General features: G+C 45.7%; 1 protein-coding gene across 1 annotated transcript in view; it reads right to left on the minus strand.

Moving 5' to 3' along the window:
- PRPF6 (pre-mRNA processing factor 6) overlaps nt 1–17,191 on the minus strand; it is a 46,910-nt gene extending 29,719 nt beyond the window's left edge. Inside the window, exons 1-9 of the mRNA XM_063147312.1 lie at nt 17,015–17,191; nt 13,066–13,234; nt 11,727–11,845; nt 11,466–11,544; nt 10,547–10,723; nt 8,875–9,030; nt 8,428–8,522; nt 8,158–8,314; nt 5,409–5,571 (exon numbers count right to left, since the gene is read on the minus strand). Of these exons, the coding sequence (XP_063003382.1) occupies nt 5,409–5,571; nt 8,158–8,314; nt 8,428–8,522; nt 8,875–9,030; nt 10,547–10,723; nt 11,466–11,544; nt 11,727–11,845; nt 13,066–13,234; nt 17,015–17,085 (1,186 nt within the window). The 5' untranslated portion in view covers nt 17,086–17,191. The remainder of the gene's footprint in view (nt 1–5,408; nt 5,572–8,157; nt 8,315–8,427; nt 8,523–8,874; nt 9,031–10,546; nt 10,724–11,465; nt 11,545–11,726; nt 11,846–13,065; nt 13,235–17,014) is intronic.
- Between the last annotated feature and the right edge of the window lie 2,125 nt (nt 17,192–19,316).

Raw genomic sequence — 19,316 nt, forward strand, 5'->3', positions numbered from 1 at the left:
AGCCCCCATTCCCATAAAAAGAACTGAGAAAAAGGGGGAAACCAAGGTTCAATGAATATGCATGAAATTTAATCAGACTCATTCTCTGAGCTATCAGTTTCAGTCTGTGCTTCCGTGGCAGTGCTGCCCCCTAGAGGCAGAAATGCATCTTCCTCTTGCATTTGAGAGTTGTAGTCTCAGTTTGCAACCTAGGACTTGCTTGTCCTTGGTGCACAGACATTGTAATAATCTGATACTGTACAGTTTTTAGAAATCATTTGGAGAAGTAAATATCTGAACACCTTGTCTTAAACATTTTATTCATCATGCTAAAATAAAACATCCCGTAATCCGTTTTTTCTTCATTTTTTTTCTATTTTTCCGGGCCTTCACACTCTAGACTTAACTACTGGGCTCCCAACCACAGAAGGAAGCTGGTGGCTTTGTGGTTAAGATTTGCATGTGCAGCTCTCAGGGGCTTGCTTAATCCTCCCCACAGAAAGAACAGTTGTAAGAACTTTATAACGAAGAACTAGCGCCCCAGTTTGCTTTCCCCACCCAACTCCTTCCTCACCCCTTTTCCTTTTAAGTCATGTCTTTATGGTTATAAGCCTGAGGGTGGGGACTGCATTGTTTCTATTGATTGTATGTAAGTTTGACTGAAGAGCAGGATAAAAACACTTTTAAAAAACAATCAACAACGTAATCCCTGACCACATGACTGGATCATTTCAATGTTATCCCAGCCACGCAAAAAGAACTCTCCAACATGCAGCTTTCAGCAACGATGGTAACGTTCAGAGGGCCCTGTAACTCCTTAAAATTATGGCATCCTTAGGTTTAACCCCATATTTAAAGGATGTAAAATTCTTTGGGAGAGGAGGTTAACCAGAAATCAAGTCTCTGGCTCAGTTCACACACTTTTTTCTATGCTGTGTGAAAGCTCCACTCAAAGTTGTGCGACTGTGAGCTCCCGTGGAGTAGAGTAAAACTCAACGCAGCGTTTGATTGACAGTTCCTATGCCCTCTCTCCTCCCCCAGTCCTCCCGATGCTATCCCATCAGCCATTGCTGTGGAAAAACAATCCCGGCAGCTCTCCTAGAGCAGCACTTCCTCCTTTGGCCACTCTAGCCAGGGAACTCTGTAGCCAGTGGGGAAACTCCACTCAATGCAACAAGAATTATTATTATTATTATTATTTATTTATATAGCACCATCAGTGTACATGGTGCTGTACAGAGTAAAACAGTAAATAGCAAGACCCTGCCGCATAGGCTTACAATCTAATAAAATCATAGTAAAACAATAAGGAGGGGAAGAGAATGCAAACAGGTACAGGGTAGGGTAAGCAGGCACAGGGTAGGGTAAAACTAACAGTAGAAAGTAACAGTAGAAGTCTGCACAACATCAAGTTTCTCATTCAGAAAGGAAGATGAGAAACCGTATAGGAAAATGCCAGCTCTCTGGCCCACCCAACATAGATCCCCACAACGAAAGGATTTTGGATTGTAGAACCACTTTCCTAGGAAGGACTCCTGGCTCCCTTCAAATAGCAAGTGAAGACTTCCCCCCGCCCCGACCTCCATAGGGTTAGGGTTTCTTCCATCTTTGATCAGATGGATATATTTTACTATGATCATTTTTAACCATATATCATTTTACTACACCACTACATTGTACCGATAAATCATGTAAGTTATAAGGCTTCCGTCAGAAAAACAGCACATACATCCTTATTCTTTGTTCAATAAGCCAATAAGGCCATAGCAGCTTCGCTGGGGGTTGTCAGTGAGGATCTGTCAGGCACCAAAGTTGCAGGCTTTCAGAAAAGCTCTGTAAATCTACTGGTTTACTCTGGCCTTTCCCTGATTATGTGTGTGTGTCTGTGTGTGTGATCGTTGAATTTTAAGTCATTGTTTTTATGAAATTGTATATGTATATTTTATTGTTGTAAGCCACCTTGGGAGGGCTCTTGCCCTGAAAGGTGGCCTAAAAGTATCTTAAATAAACAAATACTTAAAATACTTAAAAGGTTGTCACACAAAGGAAGACCAAGATCTCTTCTCGATCCTCCCAGAGTGCAGGACACGGAATAATGGACTCAAGTTAAAGGAAGCCAGATTCCAGCTGGACATTAGGGAAAACTTCCTGACTGTTAGAGCAGTACGACAATGGAACCAGTTACCTAGGGAGGTTGTGGGCTCTCCCACACTGGAGGCATTCAAGAGGCAGCTGGACAACCATCTGTCAGGGATGCTTTAGGGTGGATTCCTGCATTGAGCAGGAGGTTGGACTCGATGGCCTTGTAGGTCCCTTCCAACTCTGCTATTCTATGATTCTATGAAATTAATAATAAATAGCAACAATGAAAATAATAAGAACAAAGGCTAATATTATATAAAGTTGGAGAACATCACTGTGGGAGCTAATCCCTGATGTGAGAAACAGAGGGCAGCATCACTGTCACATGAATGCAACATGAATGCAACACTGGACTCCAGAAAGTCACCTTACTGACTATGCCCCCCCCCTTTGTGCTGCATATCTCCCCCACAGGACCAGGACCAGCACTAGGACCAAGAGGACCCAAGCAGGTGCTATCAGGAGGGCTGCCTCTCCAGCTGAGCTCTCTGCCAAGAGCTGGCTTTTCCCAAACAGCTGCTCAGCACTCCAGCGGGCCAGGAGAGGAGGATGCTAAGAGTTCATAAGAAGAGCCCTGATGCTGGATCAGACCACAGGTCCATCTAGTCCAGCACTCTGTTCACACAGTGGCCAACCGGCCATCGGCCAGGGATGACCAAGCAGGACATGATGAAACAGCAGCCTCCCACCCATGTTCCCCAGCAGCTTTACTGTAAGCCTCGGATACCGGAGACAGCACACAACCATCAGGGCTAGCAGCCATGGATAGGAATTTATCCAACCTCCTTTTAAAGCCATCACTACATCTTGTGGTAGTGAGTTCCATAATTTGACTATAAATTCACGCTCGTTCTGTTTAAACGGCAGAAAGAAAAATGCAGATCACGACAAAGATGCAGCGCGCTCGGCCTGAACTGCCACGTTATGCGAAGAACAAGACAGCCGAATAAAGGAGCAGCACTGAGGAGGCGTTTCCCTGCTCGTGAGGAATAAGCAAGCGGGCCTGTCTCTGAAGGGGAGCCCCGGGGATCCGGGGACGGGCACTGGGATGCCTCGGGGCGGCCTACTCGCACCCGCGCATCCCAGTCCTGACCATCCCTGCCACCGGCATCTTCTTCACACGGCTGGTTTGTCACGGAACTTCTGCCCATCACCGCCTCTTCACGTACAGCCACCACGCAAGAGCAGCAGGGTCCGTGCCCGTTGGGTAGCTGCGCTTCCGCTGGGCTTATAGCTTCGAGTTCTTTTAGAATTCGTGCTGGGTGACATGCAAGCCAATGCTACTGTGCAAGGGAGTTAACGGGTGGGGGTGGGGAAGCGGGGCTTCGCATGCACACGAGTCATCTCGTACACGTGTACAGTCATTCCCACGGGCGGCTTTCGGGGGGGCGGGACGCGCCGGGGCAGGGGGCAGCCCGGGACCCGGCGAGTCCTGTTTTGCTTGGTGTTCCTCCCCGCCGCCGCCACCCCCACCGCCACCCCCACCGCCGGGCCCTGCGGATACTCATCCCCGCCACGCCGCCACGCGCTCCACGCACCTCGCCCTGTGAGGTAGGCCGGGGCCTGTGCCGCCGCCGCCGCCGGGCAAGAGAGCCCTCCAGACAATATGCAACACAACGGTTGTGCAGGAACTCTCCTCTGCACAGCGTGGACATTCAGGGTGGAGTGTTTTTTCAAAAAACCTCCACAGTAGAATCGAGTTTTCCCTCCAAACAACACATTTCCCAACGGTGCTGTAAAAATTCCACTGTGGAGTTCTAAAACCACCATTGAGAAATGTATTGTCTGAACTGAGCCTCTAAGTGTTCTTAAATATTTATTGGTTCGCAGGTAATGACTGCCCATGTTTATCAAACTACCCATAGGTTATTGTGCATAAGGGGAGACAGTGGCCATGCTGCCTCCCCCGTGCCTGCCACGTCCCCTTTTAATCAACGAACTACAATTGGCAGGGTTGGAAGTTGTTGGGTGAAACATGCAGACCTGGAGCACTGGGTTGTTTAGAGGCTAAACAACCCAGCAGTTAACCCAAATACAAACCATGGTTTAACCATTGGGTTGTTTAGCCCCTAAACAGCCCAATGGTTAACAGGTTCACAAACCACACTCAATGATCTACGAACGGTATGACTGTAGGTTATTGATGTAAAACAGAAGTGGCTGGCACACTGCAGCCGCTATCTCCCAGACAGCCCATGGAACATTCAACCCATAGGCTCTCATTATGTGCGAACTGGTCTACTGAGATAACTTAATTGATCTTAATTTACAAATGGAGGAAGAGGTCCAATTTGGTCTTTGTATTTGTTCCCTTTTCTAACACCTACCTACAACAACCAGAGGCCTACTAATTCACTCACCACAGTAGCCACAAGCAAGTGTCCTTCCAGTAAGCATGGAGCTGTACACAGCAGGGACAAACCAGGGCTTCCCTCCTAAGCTCCAAAGTAAGTAGCAGTGAGGATGAAGGGGGAACATCCTTGGTTTTAGAAGCTGTACCTCTCAGAGCAGCACCAGGGAAAGAAGGGACAGGAATTGGGACAAGCTTAAATTTGGGCTGGTTCCTTAGGGCACCCCAAATTTGTGGCTTCCTTTCTACAACCATATTTTTTAAATACAAACAAAAAAAACCCCTGCATGTCTATCAAGAGTAAATTATGAAGGCTATTCAAGGGTCCATATAGGCTGTACTATATAAGCACATCTGGTTTAATCCTTATTTATTTATTAAAAATTATATCCCAAACACGTTCAGTACATAAGTACTCTCTGAACAGATGATAATCTTTAAATCCAGGAAGACAACAAAATCAACAGTTAAAATCATCCACCACTGAGAGAGCTGATAACATTTTTAGAGTGGACTTAAAAGATCTAACCCTCCCTAGAAGAATAACAAGCTATTAACCTGATGCTGAGAAGACAATAAAGTAGGTGCTGTTGAGCTTCTCTGGGAAGGGCAATGCAAAAGCAGGGTACCACATCCCAAAAGGCTCTCTTCCCCGTGGTCGCCACCTACCACAATCCAAGAGCCAGGGGCAACTGCAGGCTCTCTCCAGGTTATCATCTCTGTGATCAAACAGACACGTGTGGAGAAGACAGTCCAACAACTTGTATGACTTAGGACCTAAGTCATACAAGGCTTTACAGGGAAGCAAAAGCGCTTAAGTTGAGCTTCAAACAGACCAGAGCAAGGGGAACTGTTTCAATGCTGATGAGATCTCTCTCTCTCTCTCTCTCTCTCTCTCTCTCTCACACACACACACACACACACACACTATTTTCACCTTTTCGAAGGACTCGCTTCTTTGCTCGAATATCCGTCTCCAATTCCGCGGCTCTGATATAAATCCGGACTGACTGGGGAAGGTGGCGAACGGCCTGGGCCACTACAGCCTTAGCAGTATCTCCAGGCTGTAAGCGGGCAGCTTCCAACCAAACATCTTCACTCTGGGGAGAACAGAGGAACAGAAGCCAACCGCTTATCATTAAAGTGATTAGCGCATTGGGGAGGACACAGAATTGACAGCAGAGCTGCCAGTGTGTGTTCAACGGGGGGGGGGGGGGGCGTTTGCAAAAAAGGGCAGGAATCAAATAAAGGAGTGATGAGGAATGCAAAATGGAAGCAGAAAGTACAGAACAATGGCAGGGGAAGGCTTTCGAGGAAGGGACTGCAGGAAGAAAGCATTGGCAGGCAAAGCCCAAGGAAGACAGAAGAACTTGCAACAGATGTCTGCTGGGTCAGAGCACTGGCCCATCTAAGTCAGCATTCATTTTCCAACAGTGTTCAGGATAGTTGCTTCTGGAAGGCAGAACACCAAGGCAACTACTTCCCTTATTGTAGGGGTGGCCAAGCTCCTGGTGGTTCCACACGGACCTATAGCTTGATTGGAGTCCACCAGGGAAAGAGCCTTCAGTGTGGCGGCCCTCATCTAGGCGTTTCGGCCTACAACTCCCATCAATCCTAGCCAGCATAAGCAGTGGTGAGGGATTATGGGAGCTGTAGGCCAAACCATCTGGCGGGCCACAAGTTGCCCACCCCTGTCCTACTGCTTGCCTGCTACTCATTGGTATTCAGAGGCTCACTGCCTCCGAATCAGAAGGTTCCATTTAGCTATGTTGTCTAATAGCTGTTCTTAGGACTCTCCTTCCCCATGAATCTGTCCAATTTGCTTTTAAAAGCCATCAATGCTGGTGGCCGTGAGCCACATCTTATGGCAGAGAATGCTTCAAATTAAGGTACACATTGTACAATAAAATATTCATCTCTGTGTGTTTTGAATTGAATGTAAATTAATCTGACTGAGGGTCCTCAAGTTCTAGTAGCTGGAAGGAATAAAATACTTTCCGCTAGATCCTGCAGGGTTTTATAAACCCCTCTCATTGTCCCTGCTACATTGTCCCTGCCATAGGGCCTTTTCGGTGGTGGCCCCCAGACTATGAACGATCTCCCTGATGAGGCTCGCCTGGTGCCAACGCTGCTATCTTTCCGGCGCCAGGTTAAGACTTTCCTCTTTGCCCAGGCATATGGCGGCACATCTTAATCACCCACATGTTTAGTTTTTTAACGGTTTTTAATGCTTTATGTGTGTATGTTCTGTGTTTTAGGATTTTAAATTTTGTATACTCGTTTTAATCTTAATTTTAGAATTTCTGTAAACCGCCCAGAGAGCCCTGGCTATGGGAGCGGTATATAAGTGCAATAAATGAATAAATAAATAAATAAATAAATAAATAAATAAATTTGCCCCCCTTAAATTAAGAGCCCCAAACTCTTTAGCCTTCCCTTGCCAGAATGTCATCCTCAGCAGCAGAGGCAGTGAAGACACAGAGAAAATAATAATAATAATAATAATAATAATAATAATAATAATAATAATAATAATAATTTATTTGTTTATTACCCGCCTCCCCCTTTGGATAGAGGAGAGGAACAACATTAGTACAATCCAGTATAAATCAGATACATGAAAATTAATTACTGTATTTCTTCGATTCTAAGACGCACTTTTTTCCCCATATAAACATCTCTAAAAATGGGGTGTGTCTTAGAACTGCGGGTGCGATTATTATTCTTAGAATCAAAGCTTTTTTTCTGTTGATGGTACTGAAATTAGTGTGCGTCTTACAATCGATGGCTTACAATCGAAGAAATACACTAAAAGAGCTTCGGCTATTGGGCGGTATAGCAATGCAATAAATAAATAAATAAATAAATAAATAAATAAATGAGCATATAAAATCGATACAGCATCAAACAATCAACAGATCTTAAAAATTCTTGGTCTAACATTCATCTGGGTAGGCCTGCCGGAAGAGATTAGTCTTTATGGCTGTCTTAAACGCAGAGGGAGTGTTAAGTAGATGAATCTCCTCCGGCAGGCCATTCCACAGTCTCGGGGCGATAGAAGGTCCTCTGGGTAACAGTTGTCAGCTTAGTTTTGGCTGACTGAAGTAAGTTTTCCCCAGAGGACCTGGATCCCTGCAGGTAACCTAGACCCAAACCATGTAGAGCTTTAAAGGTAATGACCAACACTTTGTACTTTGCAGCCAGTGGAGTGATTTTAATGTTGGAGTAATATGCTCCCCCCTAGATGTACCGGTGACCAACCTGGCTGCCATATTTTGAACTAATTGAAGTTTCTGAACTAGGTACAATGGTACCTTTGAGCTGAGCAGAGACTGGAAATGAATGAATGAATGAACAAATGAAGAACAGGTGGCAAAGAGGGGCTAGAAATCAGGATTGAGAGTCTCAAATCACAGTGTATTAATGTCACTTCTGACATTTCCCCAGAGTGTAAAAGGGTGGCTGCAACTGAGCTGAGGTGCCAGAATGATCCTTTTCCAGCTCCTGTCCTGAACCTTAAAGGTCCAGGAGAGGGTTAAGGTGGATGGAAGCAAGTCTGAGGGGAAGCAAGGGAGAGGAAAGAGAGAAAGGTCATCTTAAGTCACAAGGATCATTAAGTTTGCATGGAAAATGACAGCAAACTAGTGCAGGTATTTATGAGGGAAGTAGAGAAAAGAAATCCTCACCTTGGGACACATTTCTGTCCCTTTCATGATGAGATTTCGAGCTACCTGCAATTTGCCCGTCACCTCTTCCAAACGTGCAGAAGCAATCCAGGCTGGGGGGTGGTGAGGGTTAGTCTCTCTCACGGACTTCAGAAGTAAACGTGCTTTCTTGATGTCACTAGCAAGGGAGAAAATGCGAGAACTTAATATCACATTCTGTTCACACCAATAAAAAATAAAAATAAATAAACAAAATCTAATCGCCACAAACACCTGTACCCACAAACTTACTTGATATCTCCACCATGCGTGGGAATCATGGAATTCAAGTCAGTGAGATAGCCCTTGGGATCCACCACGGTTTGGCCGCTCACAGAGTCTGATACCTGAGAGTTAACCCAACAATTGTTTAAATTCATTAAAGAGCAGTATAGGAGCCTCACAAATAGGCATGAAAATGCAGACAGATTTAAAAAGCTAATTAACACCAGTATTCTTCCATATCTAGAAAATCTACTCCCCCCAAAAAATACTACCCTCTACATTCTGAAAACAGATGCCCAGAAGAAAAAGGAACCTGTAAATGAAGGAACTTTATGTCAAGCGTTCAAAAAGTGAAAACTGAGTTTTCTGGAAACCTCATTTTGAAGTTCTAACATGGCACCTTAGGATCCAGTGATGTTTCCCTGGCTTATTAAGCAACAAAAGGAATAATTAGCAGCTTCTAATTGTCTTTACCTGGCTGAGCCGCATGTCCATCAATGTGTTCCTAGCTTGTCCAATCTTCCTCATGTCCAGCTCACCTGTCCCAGGTGTCATCAGGCCAGGCGTCATTCCTCCTGGATAAGGAGTGTTTAAGCCCCCAGGATAGGGAGTGTTCAGACCACCAAATTGCTACAGGGGAAAAAAAAAGAAAAGGGGTGAGGAAGAGAGAAGAGAACAAATACTTTAAAGTCTCTACTGCAGAAGAACAAACATACAAGTCTCAGCTACAATTTGAGCAACCCATTTTATAGGGGGGAAAATGCAAAATGCTCATCGCTGTGATAGGAAGAATGCCTTGAAAGAGGGTGGGTTTGTATACTGCAAGGCCACCATCAGTGAGGTGAAGGGAAAGTTCTGTTCTCACCGTTATGCTATGGAGAAAAGTAAAACAGTGCACAAGATTGAATGATAGCTATTCACTTATTATTTGAGAAAGTAAAGGGGAACACCCACGCACATCATTGGGGAGAGGGCTAAACTTTCTCTACGACACTCATGTCTTCACAATTATCTGCTCAGCTGCAGCCCTTCCATTTATAGCTCCATCTTGAATTCAGCTTCTTGGTCAGGCTACAGCATCACAGAATGCTAAAAAGCGGCTTTCACAGAGACAGATTTGCTGCATTGCAGACAAACAGGGCAGCAGTAACCAACAGAAACAAGCTACTTAATGTAACATTAAAGACAATTCAATTGGCTGTTGAATGAACTTTCTGTGTTTATGAAATGACCTATCAGACAGGTGAATTCAAGAGTCCACTAAGGTCAATAGCAGTGAGCTGCTTCCATAGACTACAGGAAGTTCCATCTCTGAAGGCATATCCTTTAACACATTTTGACCTCTAATTAACCTTCATGGCCAAAGTGAATATCAGATGCATGAGCTGGGAGAAAGGAAAAGAGCTCTAGGATTATTAAGGTATACTTGCTTCCATTCCAAATGTCATAACCACCCAGGTGTGAGTAATTTAAAGCCCACACACACACACACACACACACACACACACACACACACACACACACACACACCAACTTCAAATGACCTAGCTGTTGCTGGAATTTACTATTTCAGATTGCAGATAAGGGGAGTGAGCTTCCAATGCTTGAATGTTGTCCCATATGAAAACACTCTTTCAGGAATAATGAGTCTGATTATTTCAACCATTTTACTCAGCCTCTCCACAGCCATTCAAGGCAAATCATGTTAAGTAGAACGAATACAATAAAAAGTTATCCAAAGACACAACTAAATACAACAGCACAAATCAACCAGAAAGTGTTCCTCCCTCCACTGAGCTAAAAGCTTTTCAAAACAGGTGAGGATTACAAAGGTATCTAAACACTAAGAAGGAAAAACACTAATGTACCTCTTGGGAGGGACCATTCTATAGGGCCAAGAGCTGAAGTCTGAAATGACAGACCAGCAAAACCTGCACCATGTGACCCTTCTGATCACGTTGAAGATTTGCCCAAACATCAGCAAATGTCCGAATAACTATTTTACGTTTGTAAGAGGGAGTGGAGATCAGAATTCAACGACTTATGGCAGACACCGCCCTTTTGCACACTAAAACAGGGGTGTTTGAGATGACTCCACCAGCCACTCTCTCAGGCAGGCCTGCTTTTATCAATGTTCTCTTCTCACCGTCTGCCGGGGATCCACAGATGTGTGATTCTCCCCTGACTGCAAGTGCTTTGCGAAGAAGCTGTCAGGAACAGGAGTCAGCTTCTCGTAACGTGGATTCCTTTGGCGTTTGTTCCTTGCGTCACCAACCTCAGGGATGCTTAGCCATTCTTCTTCAGTAACTTCAGCTAGTTTCCTCTACAAAGAACAGACATTGCAATGCTGTAGTTGAAGTTGGCAGGCTGAAATCGTCTCGCCCACTTGCTCCCTCTCATTACTTCTGGCCTCCATGCTGTCAACAGCACACAGGATTCTTGCCTCTTAGCAATTGTGAGGTTTGCTGCACCCCCTTAATTCAACCCCACGGCCTTTCCATTCTCCCTTTCCTCAGGCCTCTGCCTCCTCCAAACCGTTTTCCAACCAGCGTATTTCTACCCACAGAAAAAACAGAGACCACCCTTCCTCCTCTCAATATGTTTGTGGACACTGACATTCCCACCACATCAGCTCAGCCAAGAAGGGCAGGCATCAAGGTGACAGATGCAAGACAAAGAAATTCGCTATAACCTGGATATTAGTCCTTTATACTCTAATCTCAGCCAAATACAGCTTTTTATTGCTAGCAATGCTTTATTACTAGCAATGCACAAGAGTTTTACAATCCCTTTCTCTCTTTCATCCACCACCTCTTAGTTTATTCCGGTTTTGCAAATGGGGAACAGATGCTTTAAGCGCCTTTCCCGAGCCAACCTGGAGGGTCCGTTACTAAAGCAGCATTTGAACCCAAGTCTTCTAAGTTGAAGCTGCATCCTTCGCAGTAGTCCATACTGATTCAGCAAGCAATACCCACTATGCACATATATTTTTCCCAAGTTGCCAGCCCTACCCCACCATTTTCCAATGTCACCTTTGGAGCAAACATACACAATTCTGTCCTTACTTTCAGATCTGAGAACTGCTGCTGAATTTTGGGCCGTTCCATTCGGTACTTTTCAATCTCCTCTTTCTCACGCTGTTCTCTAGAAAATAAAGTCAAATGCATCCACCATTAAAGCATCCATTCCAATTTTCTAAAAGGCAAATAGCAAGACCAGATCAAGCATCTATGCTGAGAAGCAGCAGCTAAGGATCCAACACATCGGCCTCAGATAAAACCCACCACCTTAATGACATCTCCCAAAGCTGAAGAATCAACCCCTACCTTCTCTCTTTTCTCCTCTCGTCCATCCTTTTATCCAAAGCAGCATAAATTGCATCAGCTTCCTCGTCATCTTTTTCATAAGGCCCACTGGAGAACAAACTTCCGGCATATCCATTGAACTGGGAATGGGGAAAAAATGCATTAACTGAAAGAACCCCTGTTATCCACTTAGTATACCCCTCAGAATCAATAAAGAGACGGCCCAATAAGCCATTTAACAGCAAATTTCTCATACAAAAATAAAGGTGGGGAGCTCAGTGGTAGAGCACATACTTTACACGCAAAAGGTTCCAGATTCGATCCCCGGCATCTCCAATTAAAAAGGAGATCAGGTAACAGGGATGGAAAAGTCGTCTGACTAAGATCTTGAAGAACCAGTCAATTCCAGTGCACAGTACCAAGTAGGGCTGTGCACAGCACCCCTGCCTCGTCTCGGAGGCCGTTTCAGAGCCTCCAAAATAGCGCCAATTTTACTTGGGGTGCTTTGGGGGGTGACCACCTCACTAGCGAAGCTGAGGCGAGATTCAGCCCCCTCAAAGCAGGTCGGCCTTGCAGGATCCTGGGCACCAGCTACTGGACTCCCAACTCCCCACCCACCCCCCACATCCTCGCCTATGCCCCCCCCCCATTCCAGAGCTGCCACCAGCGCTTACCTGGAAACGCGTCCTCCTCCTGAGAGCCAGGCCGTGATTTGAAGTAATCGCGGAGGCTCTTTACTTTTAGAATATCTCTATGACTACAGCGGCCATAAATGGCCATTTCCCCTTTACAGCAGTCATAGTTTGCGGCCATAGAGGTATACTAAAAGTAAAGAGGCCCTCCGATTATTTTATTTATATTTATTTATTTATTACATTTATATACCGCCCCATAGCCGAAGCTCTCTGGGCAGTTTACAACAGCGGCCTGGTTCTCAGGAGGAAGACACATTTGCAGTAAGTCCTGGTGGCAGGCGGGCAGGCGGCCGCAGTGGCCAAGAGGCCGGGGAGGGTGGGGAGAGGGAAGTGAGTCCAATGGAATCACCTGGACTCATGACCAGCGTCGCGCCAGCTTTCCCAGGCTGGCGAGTGGGGGTATGGGGGAGCAGCCCTCCACCACCTTGAATCAGTCTGAGGCGCCCTGAGGCTTTGAGGCCAATCTGCTTCAGCCTTGGGCCGACCCGGTGCCGCTCCGGATTTGGACTGAAGTGGCCCGAACCAGCCCACCTCGTCTCGGATTCGGGCCGAGGCGGTGCACAGTTCTAGTACGAAGTGAAAAGGGCCAATGATCTGAGTATAATGCAGCTGCAGATAGTCAGTCCTGAATATTAATCGATGCAACAAGGCCAGAGATGCAATACCTCATCATAATTAGTGTCGTTCAGATCTTCATCATCGTCATCTGCTGCCTGGTTTTTCTTCATCTGATCCCCAACGGTTCTCTTTCCTGGTGGAGCATGACGATCGTCCACAGGGTCATTCGCATCTCGAGCAGGACCAATATCTGAGCGGGTGGTAAAACCAGTAGCCCTAGACAGAGAGAAAAGCCACCAATTCAGTTCAAGAGAATTCTGACATGGATCGTTCGCATCCACTGGTCCCAGTCCAAGACCCTCTTGAATTCAGGTTTTCAAATAATCGCTCACCTGTGGCAATCAAGAAACAACCACAGGTGACCAGATAGAAAAGCTTTGGTAAATTAGGAGAGTTGATTCTTTCTTTCTGAAACCATCAGCATGCCGCAACTTTTTATACTGTATTTTGTATTTGTGTTTTTAGATTGTTGGTTGTTTTATTATGCTCTTCATGGTTTTAATTTTTGTGAACCGCCCAGAGAGCTTTGGCTATTGGGCTGTATAAAAATGTAATTAATAAATAAACAAATTTATTAATATAGATATATGTGAGCAAGCTGGCTATTTCCTTCTTCTTCTGGGATAGCAACCTTTATTTTCACGAGTGCCTTACTCATAAACTTACACAGGTTGACCACAGATGCACTTTGTCAGCTGCAGCTCCGCCTCTACTGCGTATGTGGCCATGATGACAGAGGACAGCAAACCAGGAGGGCACAACTACAGACACTGCAATTTCTGCAATGGCAGCAGCTGGAAAAATTGCTGACATAATTGCAGAAATAACTGGCAGCTGTGTCCCATGCACTGCCCAGTTCACACTAACATGAACGCCTGCAACTGCAAGCAAGCACACAGCCAAGACAAGGCCGTGGCTACTCAAAAACACAGGACCGGCCCCTTAGAACCAAGCTACAAAGAACCTTGACAACCGTCAGACTGATCTATGTTGCTTCAACTTTGCAAACTGCCCAGAGAGCTATGGGGCTGTATATAAATGTAATAAATAAATAATAATCTCCTCTCCTTAACATGGGGCCAACTCTTGGACTATAACTGGCTGTCTTTTGTAGAGATTGAAAGCCATTTGATCATCAGTATAACAAGAGGCCCTAGATCTGCATCAAGCAACTTGTTCAACTGGATTATATTTATTTATTTATTTATTTATTACATTTTTATACCGCCCAATAGCCAAAGCTCTCTGGGCGGTTCACAAAAATTATAGTGCAGATCTACCACGAAGCTGGTGGATATGCCACGCTGGATCTCTTTTTCACGCATATAGCCAAAGACTAGTCAAAGGCTGGTGTGGTGGTACACATTTTACAATATTTTTATTCAAAAACATTGTCAATTCCCCTCCAAAATCATCATATCGAACCATAAAATCGACCAACAGTTATTTCACCTCTACCCCTCAGAAATGACAACCTACCACTTTAAAGTGGCATTTGGAAGGACAGATTTGAAAACTACTTATTTGATCCACCCATTTCTTGCCCTCTAAAGTAAAAAACAACATTTGCAAAGTTGGGGAAAAAGTGTAAAATCAATATGGTGACTTACATGTCACAACTGCAAACAGGAACATTTAGCTATGGGCTCATCTACACCAAGCAGATATTCCACTATGACAGTGGTATGGAAGCGGTATATAAAATGCAGGAGCCACACTACTGCTTTATAGTGGTATTGAAGTGCACTGACAACTGTTGGGGCCCACTGATACATAACAAATACTGCTTTCCTACCACTTTCATAGTGGAATATCCTGCTTGGTGTAGATGAACCCTATGTACACCTACAGCACAGAGATGCTGGAAAGTGGTGTGAAACTGTACACCCAAGCATGGTTGCATGACTGTCATCTCTGACAATCTACATGCAAGTTTCACATTCTTTCCTATACACACAAGTGGTTTCTTTGCAGGGAAAAAAGGATTAGCCTAGACATCTCTGTAGATCAGGAATAGGCAACCTGCCTGTGGTCTTCCAGATATTTTACAACTTGAAAGATTGTCACACAGAGGAGGGCCAGGATCTCTTCTCGAATGCAGGACACGGAATAATGAGCTCAAGTGACAGGAAGCCAGATTCCGTCTGGACATCAGGAAAAACTTCCTGACTGTTAGAGCAGTACAACAATGGAACCAATGAGCTAGGGAGGTCGTGGGCTCTCCCACACTGGAGGCCTTCAAGAGGCTGCTGGACAGCTGTCAGGTAAGCTTTGGATTCCTGCATTGAGCAGGGGGTTGGACTCGATGGCCTTGTAGGCCCCTTCCAACTCTACTATTCTATGATTCTATAATTCTAACGTGATAATCACTGACTATTGTCCATGCTGGCTGAGGCTGATGGAAGTTATAGCCCAAAACATCTGGAGGGCACCGGATTGACCAACCTCTGCTGTAGATGGTCAAGAAGCCAATTAGGCAAAACTTCCCCGAGTCCTAAATATATATATTTATATAGACTCTATGCTAATCAATGAATGCCCCAAATTCCAAGAAACAGTGTTATATAGGTGTCAGAAAAAGATCTATCTCCCAATTACCCCCCAAAACTATTTGATCCCACGAAATTCTCCCATAACCATTATAGAAGTATCAAGGTATATTTTAGGAGATGTGGACAAAAACACAACGACGAAAATTAAACCCTTCTCCAGTAACATCAGTCTGACAGTACTGAGGAGGAAACTTTCATATTAAAATAATCTTAGGAAGAGGTAGGCATAGGTATGGTGTTTGGGGAAACGGAGGCACGGACCAGCGGCTGAGCTGGAAGTGGTGCTTCCACACACACCAGGGCAGGGGTGGAAATACAAAAGAGCCAAAATCAAACTGGTTTGCAAAAACCAGTGCACAGGTGCGTTGAAGAAAGCATCCTGGGCTACACTGAGCTATGAAGCACAAACACAGGAGAAGAGGAAAAAGTCTATTTCTAAAGAGCAGAGCTGCCAGCCAGAAATTTCTCACTTGGGGGGGGATCTACACTACTGCTTTAAAGCGCTTTATAACGGTTTTGACAAACGTTGGGGCCAGGGCCGGATCTACACTACTGCTTTAAAGTGCTTTATAACAGTTTTATAGTGCTTTAAAGCAGTTAAAGCGCTTTATTACTGTTATAAAGCGCTTTAAAGCAGTAGTGTAGATCCTGCCCAGGACACACTGCATATACAGTCTTGTTTTTATCTCAATTTTAGAATTTCTGTAAACCGCCCAGAGAGCCCTGGCTATGGGAGCGGTATATAAGTATAATAAACAAATAAATAAATAAATTTTCAAAACGTTTTCAAAGTGCTTTAAAAGCAGTAGTGTAGATTGTAAGCAGTAGTATTAGATTGTAAGCCTATGCGGCAGGGTCTTGCTATTTACTGTTTTACTCTGTACAGCACCATGTACATTGATGGTGCTATATAAATAAATAATAATAATAATAATAATAATAGATTCCCCCCCCAAGTTACAATTTTCTCCTCCTGACCAGTTACCAGACAAGGAGACTGTAAAACCAATTATTGTAAAAAGCTGAAGGGCAAGTTTTCATCTTTCCCTTACTTCCGGCATGCATTTTTACCGGCACCCTGAAAGGGAAACAAAAGCACTCTGTACATGCTCATAACGACTGGCCCCCTAGATCCTTTGAAAGGACTGCACGCCTTGTTTTGGAGACAAGGAACTCTGCCTATGCTCAGAGGCACTCGACGCCTAGCGCCAGAGCGTGACTGGAGAAGAAAACAGGGGCAAACCTCTGCCAGGGCTTGAGAAAAGGGGGTTATTATTGAACCCTGAGAAAGTCACCAGGGTTGTGTATGTGTGTGTTGCGGGAGGTCCAGGTATAATCCGAGGCCTACGGGGCGGTCTCCAGCGGGGCCCCTCTGCCGCCGCCGACCCCCTCTCCTCCCCCGGCCACCCCTTCCAACTCCAGCGCCCTGCTTCGCGATGCTCACCCGCGGCCCAGGCCCGGCACGTAGCCCAGCGGGGCCGGCATGCCCAAGAAGGGCTTCTTTTTCCTGTTCATGGTGCCCGTCAGCGAGGCCGTCAGGCCCGAGGCGCCGGCGCCGCTGCCCCCAGAACCCGCCGCGTTCGAGCCCGGCGGAGCAGCGGCGGCGGAGCCGGCGCCCCCCGAAGAGGAGGAGGCCGATGAAGAAGCGGCCATGATGGCGGCGGCGGCTGAGGAGACGACGAGGAGATGGGGAGGCCCAGCAGGCCTCGAGGAGGAGGAGGAGGAGGAGGAGGAGGAAGGGGCCGGGCCTTGCGAGGCCCGCTCCGCCTCTTGCGCTGAGGGAAAAGCGCTCCTCCCAGGCCCGGCCGCCGACGCCACGGCCTTCTCAGCGGCCTCAGGAAGGCGGTTCGTTCCCCTCACGCGGCGGTTTCCTCATCTCCCTCATCTCCCTCACAGGCCGGGGAAAGAAGGCCAGCCGTGGCTGAGTTCAGACGACACGCTAATCAAACGGGGGAGGGAGGGAGGTAATAGGAACAGACTGGGAAACAACCCTTGATTCGCGTGTCGTCCGAACTCAGCCCGTGTCTGGCAACTGCAGGCTGGCAGCTGTGGGATGTTCCCACCCACGCACCCCGACTAAACAGGCATAGGGGGTTGTGCCTTCAGTGAGCTTAGAATGCTTTACTGCACATGCTCAGAGTCTGTCTTTTTATCATAGGGTGACCATATGGAAAGGAGGACGGGGCTCCTCCTGTATCTTTAACAGGAAATGGAATTTCAGCTGGTGTCATTTGTATGCATGCAGCACCTGATGAAATTCCCTCATCACAACAGATAAAACTGCAGGAGCCCTTCCCTCTTGACCAGATACAAAAGCTGCAGGCCAGGGCTCCTGCAGCTTCAGCTGTTGTCTTGATTCCCTATAATAGGCTGACTATATGAAAAGGAGGACAGGGCTCCTGTATCTTTAACAGTTGTATTGAAAAGGATATTTCAGCAGATGTCATTGGTATATATGGGGAACCTGGTGAAATTCTGTCTTCATCACAGCACTTAAAGCTGCAGGAGCTATACAAGAGTGACCAGATTTAAAAGAGGGCACGGCACCTGCAACTTTAACTGTTGTGATGAAGAGGGAATTTCACCAGGTTCTCCATATATACAAATGACACCTGCTGAAATTCCCTTTTCTATGCAACTGTTAAAGATACAGGAGCCCTGTCCTCCTTTTCATATGGTCACCCTACCCTATAAAGCAGCTTCCTATGTTCCTATGATGTGGTCTTCCATTTGTAACCCTCCTGTGAGTTCCCAATGTTTCTAACACCTTTTTTCTTACCACAGAAAATCTGCTAAGGTGGAAAAAGATGGAATAGCAGCACAATGCCTTTTGATTTGTAGCGCTAGGAGCCTTCATGCATGCAGCACCTGGTGAAATTCTCTCTTCGTTGCCCCATGTTGCAACCCTGCACCCATTTATTTATTTATTTATTTATTTTAAAAAGAGCTCCTCAGCCAAGGAGGCTTCTGGAGCGTCGTACAAACAATCAGTAAAAAAGACACGGTGTGCAAGGAAAAAGGGATGGGGAAGGAGGAGGAAAAAACGAAGTAGTCTTTCAGAAGAGATGGTAGAATGGCCCTGCTTCCCCTCTCATCTGTCTCAGTACGGCCGCCTGGAATGGTTACTTATCTAGAATAATCTCCATGTGGGAATTGCTTCTGCGTAGATGTGTATAAAATTACACACTTAAATAGCTTCTCACTCTGGTGCTAGCTAGGCAGTGCTGGGAGTCGTAGGACTTTTTTCTGTCTAAGTATGCATAGGGTTGTGCCCTAAGTTAAATCTGCATTGTATGAAGAACTATTTTCTTTTGTTAGACTTGAACCAACCTACTGCAAAGCAGCTCAGGTAACCCCAACTTCTAGTATTCCTTACTCGTGGTTATTTACAGGTTCTTTAGATGACAACGTGGTCCTCCAGTTTCATTCTGTTTTTTTCAGAACGGGGGAAATGGGGTATTATTGTTTCTGAAAGTGCTGTTTCTACTGGTGTATTTGTGCAATTCCATGTAGCACAGCTTGTATAGAAGAAAAGCAAGAAAGGAAAAGCTCTTTGTGTAGAGCTCAGTTCTGTGACAGAACCAAAAGTAGATATAGAGCTTTATCACACCAGCATTATACTGTGCAATCACTGCGAATTGCATGCAAAGGACTCTGAAGTTTTCCACCTTCTAATCTGCTTTGATTGGGAAGTACTCCCATGCATCCGGCCTTAATTGTGCTATAAAGCCAAAAGATTCGCCATA

The sequence above is a fragment of the Elgaria multicarinata genome, chromosome 1 (assembly GCF_023053635.1).
Source record: "Elgaria multicarinata webbii isolate HBS135686 ecotype San Diego chromosome 1, rElgMul1.1.pri, whole genome shotgun sequence".
NCBI lineage: Eukaryota > Metazoa > Chordata > Lepidosauria > Squamata > Anguidae > Elgaria > Elgaria multicarinata.